This window comes from Vollenhovia emeryi, unplaced genomic scaffold (genome assembly GCF_000949405.1).
Source record: "Vollenhovia emeryi isolate VEMERY1.0 unplaced genomic scaffold, V.emery_V1.0 DF939145.1, whole genome shotgun sequence".
In the NCBI taxonomy this organism is placed as follows: Eukaryota; Metazoa; Arthropoda; class Insecta; order Hymenoptera; family Formicidae; genus Vollenhovia; species Vollenhovia emeryi.
Window position 1 is genome coordinate 1,966,378 of NW_011967221.1, and position 3,846 is coordinate 1,970,223.

The window sequence follows — 3,846 nt, forward strand, 5'->3', positions numbered from 1 at the left end:
CCAAGTTCTAGCATCGTGGATACAGGCCTTTAGAAGCTCCGGGCAGAAGTGACATTTTTTTGGGGCCGCGGATTCTCTAGGAACTTTAGATAGAGCCTATTTTCTTCCGTCGAGCTTTACGCTACTGTTTCATGCGGCTCTGCCGCCTTACGTACATTCGAAACCTGCCGATTGGACACGTAATATGTGCGCAAGTACGAAAAGTAGGTCTGTGAAAGTGTGGCCGGCAAGATCCATATGTCCACCGCACAGCCTCATTGCACAGAAACTTTACTCAAACGTGAAACGTAACAATCTCGTTAATACGCACGCGACGTTATCGTGAATGTAAACTCGCTCGATTATCTTCCCACGTGAAGGAAATATCAAAACAACGGACGATAAGAGCGTTATATCAGCGAGAAATCCAGAGTCACGATCCACGTACACGCAATCGAGTGCCCGATCCCCCCCCTGGAAAATCTGTCGTGTCAGAGAGCGCATCTACGGGGTGATCGTGGGGGAGAAAGAGGCGCTCGTCGGCGACTCGCGGTGTCTTCGCCGCGGGTGATATCGTTCACCTGTGGAATTCATAACCTCGCGCGCGCGCGCGCGCGACCGTCCCGGTCGCGATGAGGCGGGGCGGGCGGGGAGGCGCGCGTGCGAAGGTACGGAAAAATACGCGCGCCGGGAGCGATGACGTTGACAGGAGCGGAGACCGCTCGCAGGACCCAGTTTCTCGCACGCACGGAAACCCCCGCCCCGCGGGTCGCCCTGACAGCTGAGCGGGTCGCGAGGACTTTACCTGGTCGGCGAACTCTTCCGCCTTCGAGAGCACCTCCTGCGAGAGCACCATCGTCGCGCGTCCTTCGAAAACCGAAAAAGTCTACCCATGCACACACACACACACACACCGACGTACACACGTGCGCGCACGCAAGTGGTGCACGGCACTGCACGGCTGACGGACGGCCTCTCGGCGCGGCGTGGAGCGGAGCGGAGCGGAGCGGAACAGAGAGCGCGGCGGCGTGGCGCGACCGCGGCGGCGCTCGCGGAGCCCCCCCCCCCTCGCCGCCCTCTCGCTCAGCGGCGCCCCGCGCGCCGATCGCATCGCGCGCCATCCCAAGAGTGTGATGTGGAGATCGGCTGCGCGCGCACCGCTTCCGGCGTACGTGGTCGTCGCGCGTTAGTCGGCGCTGCTCGCCGCCCCCGAATTCGACTTGCGCGCCCGGGAAATCTCGCGGACGCGCGCGCGCGCGGCGGCGGCGGCGGCGACCCCGGGACCCGCCGCGCGCCGGTCTCTCTACTTCGTCGGCCGTTGAGCGAGAACTCCGCGGGAATACTCTCGGCCACTGTACGTGTGGGTATTTATGTCGACAGCACCGCATTCGAATGAACCGCGCGCCGAATTCCACTTCGTATCGCGCGTCTGAGATTCTCCGTGTATCCGGACGGGTTAGTTTCTCGTTTCATTCGGCGCTCTCTGTCTCTTTCTCTCTCTCTCTCTCTCTCTCTCTGTCTAACGTTTTCCAGGAACTCGGTCAACATCAGCGGTGTCGATTCGACGTTGGTTTGCGCTCGGCATTGCAAATCCGACGCGTTGGAGTGAGCGTTCGTTTGCATTCGAGTGAACGAGAGAGGAGAATGAGACAGAAGGGTAGGAAGAGTGTACACTCCGACGCCTCGGATTTGCAGTGCCGAGTCAACTTCTCGCCGGGACTGCGCCGGGAGAATCGCGTTTTGGAACATGGCGGGCGTGGAATCGCGCTCGGACGCGTCCCGCGTCTCTCGCGGTCGTTATCGTCTAAAAGTGGGCTCTTATTTCTACGCGCGCCGTGCTCGTCGCGCGGGTGCCTTGGTCGCGATCGTACGCGCGTTAGTTAGGCGGCGAGAAGTTATCCGGGATCGCGGATCTCTTCAGAGGTATCTCGCCGACGCTGAGGCTGATGAAGCTCGCGCCTCATCATCTAATTTATTTAGACGCTAATTCGCATTTTGTCCGCAGGGAAGAACGCGAGGAATGGAGAGAAGCGGAGAGTCGGCGCCAAAGGAGACGGAAATTCATAATTCGTATCGCGTTGCCGGCAGGAATTGTCAACGCCATTTTGTTCTCCGTCGATAAGTACGACTTGTCGGTAAGTGACCCCACCATTTTCTATCAGCACTGCTGTCCGCGGTAGTCGCCGCTAGATGGCAGCACTATGCATTTGCAAGGCCCTCCCGCTGTACCGCGGTTTCGACAGTGTCACACATAAATGAGAGCGGTCTTGCGACTGCACAAAAAAAAAAGATAACAAACCTTGGCGTGTTAAGAAAGAAAGAAAATTATTGTCTAATCGCAGGGTATATTAAATAGGACTGTACACTTCAAAAAAATTGATAAAGGATGACAGCGCTTATCTTCGTACTTTTTATGTTAAACTGTAATCATACAAAAATGTATACGATTATTATACATAGACTAATTGTGCAAAATCGAAACTATTGTATTAAACATACTTTATATTTTATTTATATATATTTAAAAAAATGGGTATTTATTAAAACAATTATATAGAATACTGAAAGTCTTCCTTTTAAATATGAACTCACAAAATTTTATACGCATGGTTTTGTCTCTGACACTTATTCGAATGCTCGTTGGAATCATTTGAATAAATAAAATAAAAGCACAGAACAGATGATTCATTTTGCACAAGTAGTAAATAACAAAAATGTAAGACACTTGCCTTACGATTTCTCTGCCGTTGCCCGATGCCGCCTAGGCCTGCTCCTCCTCTGAGATTTTCTTGTTGCGCTTACACTCGCAGCACTAACTCGCGAAAATCGATCGCGCGAAATTTCGGACACTCCCGTACGCGATGTAAAATACCGTGAAATGCAGTAAGCGACGTTCTTTACTTCCTGCCCGTTCGAATTGCGAAGAACGACAGAGCGAATTACGCCGTGAACGCCGAAGTCGCACAAATTTCTCTCCCCGAAAATGGAACAGATTACACGAAATCGATAGATAGTTAAAAGCGCGTAAACGAGATGTAACCGCGACAACGTACCACGGTTTACTTTCATATTTTAGATGAGTTAGCGCAGCGACCTTCAGGTACACGATGGCACGCAAAAACGTCGTACGTCACCGCGCCGAGTGAAAAACAACAAAAAAACGTTGAGAATTCGTTGGCCCATCTATGTAATGGAAAATTCCGTACTTATCACTCGCTCGCCGAACGTCGAGCCGGCAAGCGGTGGCGCGAGTCGCTCCGTGCGTGGTATTATTTTTGCGTTGTCGGTTTCCAAGACTCGATCGTGAAGAATGCAAGGATAAAATGCTATTGATTTGGACTCCTTCATCAGTGACAAGTAATGCTACTAGATCAATTATTAAGTTTCTACAACTTGTAATGAGAAACGAATTGCGCGTTGAGGCGACGGCTCTTTATTAACGTGAACATGGATATTTTACGAGACTAACTCTTTTAAAATATGAAAGTAAACCGTGGTACGTTGTCGCGGTTACTCGTTTACGCACCGCGCTTTTAACTATCTATCGATTTCGTGTAATCTGTTCCATTTTCGGGAAGAGAGACATATTTGTGCGACTTCGGCGTTCGCGCTGTAATTCGCTCTGTCGTTCTTCGCAACTCGAACGGGCAGGAAGTAAAGAACGTCGCTTACTGCATTTCACGGTATTTTACATCGCGTACGGGAGTGTCCGAAATTTCGCGTGATCGATTTTCGCGAATTAGTGCTGTGAGTGTAAGTGCAACAAGAAAATCTCAGAGGAGCAGGCCTAGGCGGCATCGGGCAACGGCAGAGAAATCGTAAGGTAAGTGTCTTACTTTGTTATTTGCTACTTGTGCAAAATGAATC

The 3,846-nt window shown here is 51.6% G+C and overlaps 2 protein-coding genes across 2 annotated transcripts in view; one reads left to right on the plus strand and one right to left on the minus strand.

Moving 5' to 3' along the window:
- Nucleotides 1-1,008, minus strand: part of LOC105566360 (surfeit locus protein 4 homolog) — a 5,394-nt gene extending 4,386 nt beyond the window's left edge. The window contains exon 1 of the mRNA XM_012020287.1: nucleotides 785-1,008. Within this exon, the coding sequence (XP_011875677.1) occupies nucleotides 785-835 (51 nt within the window). The 5' untranslated portion in view covers nucleotides 836-1,008. The remainder of the gene's footprint in view (nucleotides 1-784) is intronic.
- A 286-nt stretch (nucleotides 1,009-1,294) lies between these two features.
- LOC105566362 lies at nucleotides 1,295-2,428 on the plus strand. Its single transcript, XM_012020289.1, has 2 exons — nucleotides 1,295-1,902; nucleotides 1,985-2,428. Exons 1-2 carry the CDS (start codon nucleotides 1,727-1,729, stop codon nucleotides 2,157-2,159), a joined length of 351 nt encoding a protein of 116 aa, XP_011875679.1. The 5' UTR covers nucleotides 1,295-1,726; the 3' UTR covers nucleotides 2,160-2,428.
- The last annotated feature ends 1,418 nt before the right edge of the window (nucleotides 2,429-3,846 follow it).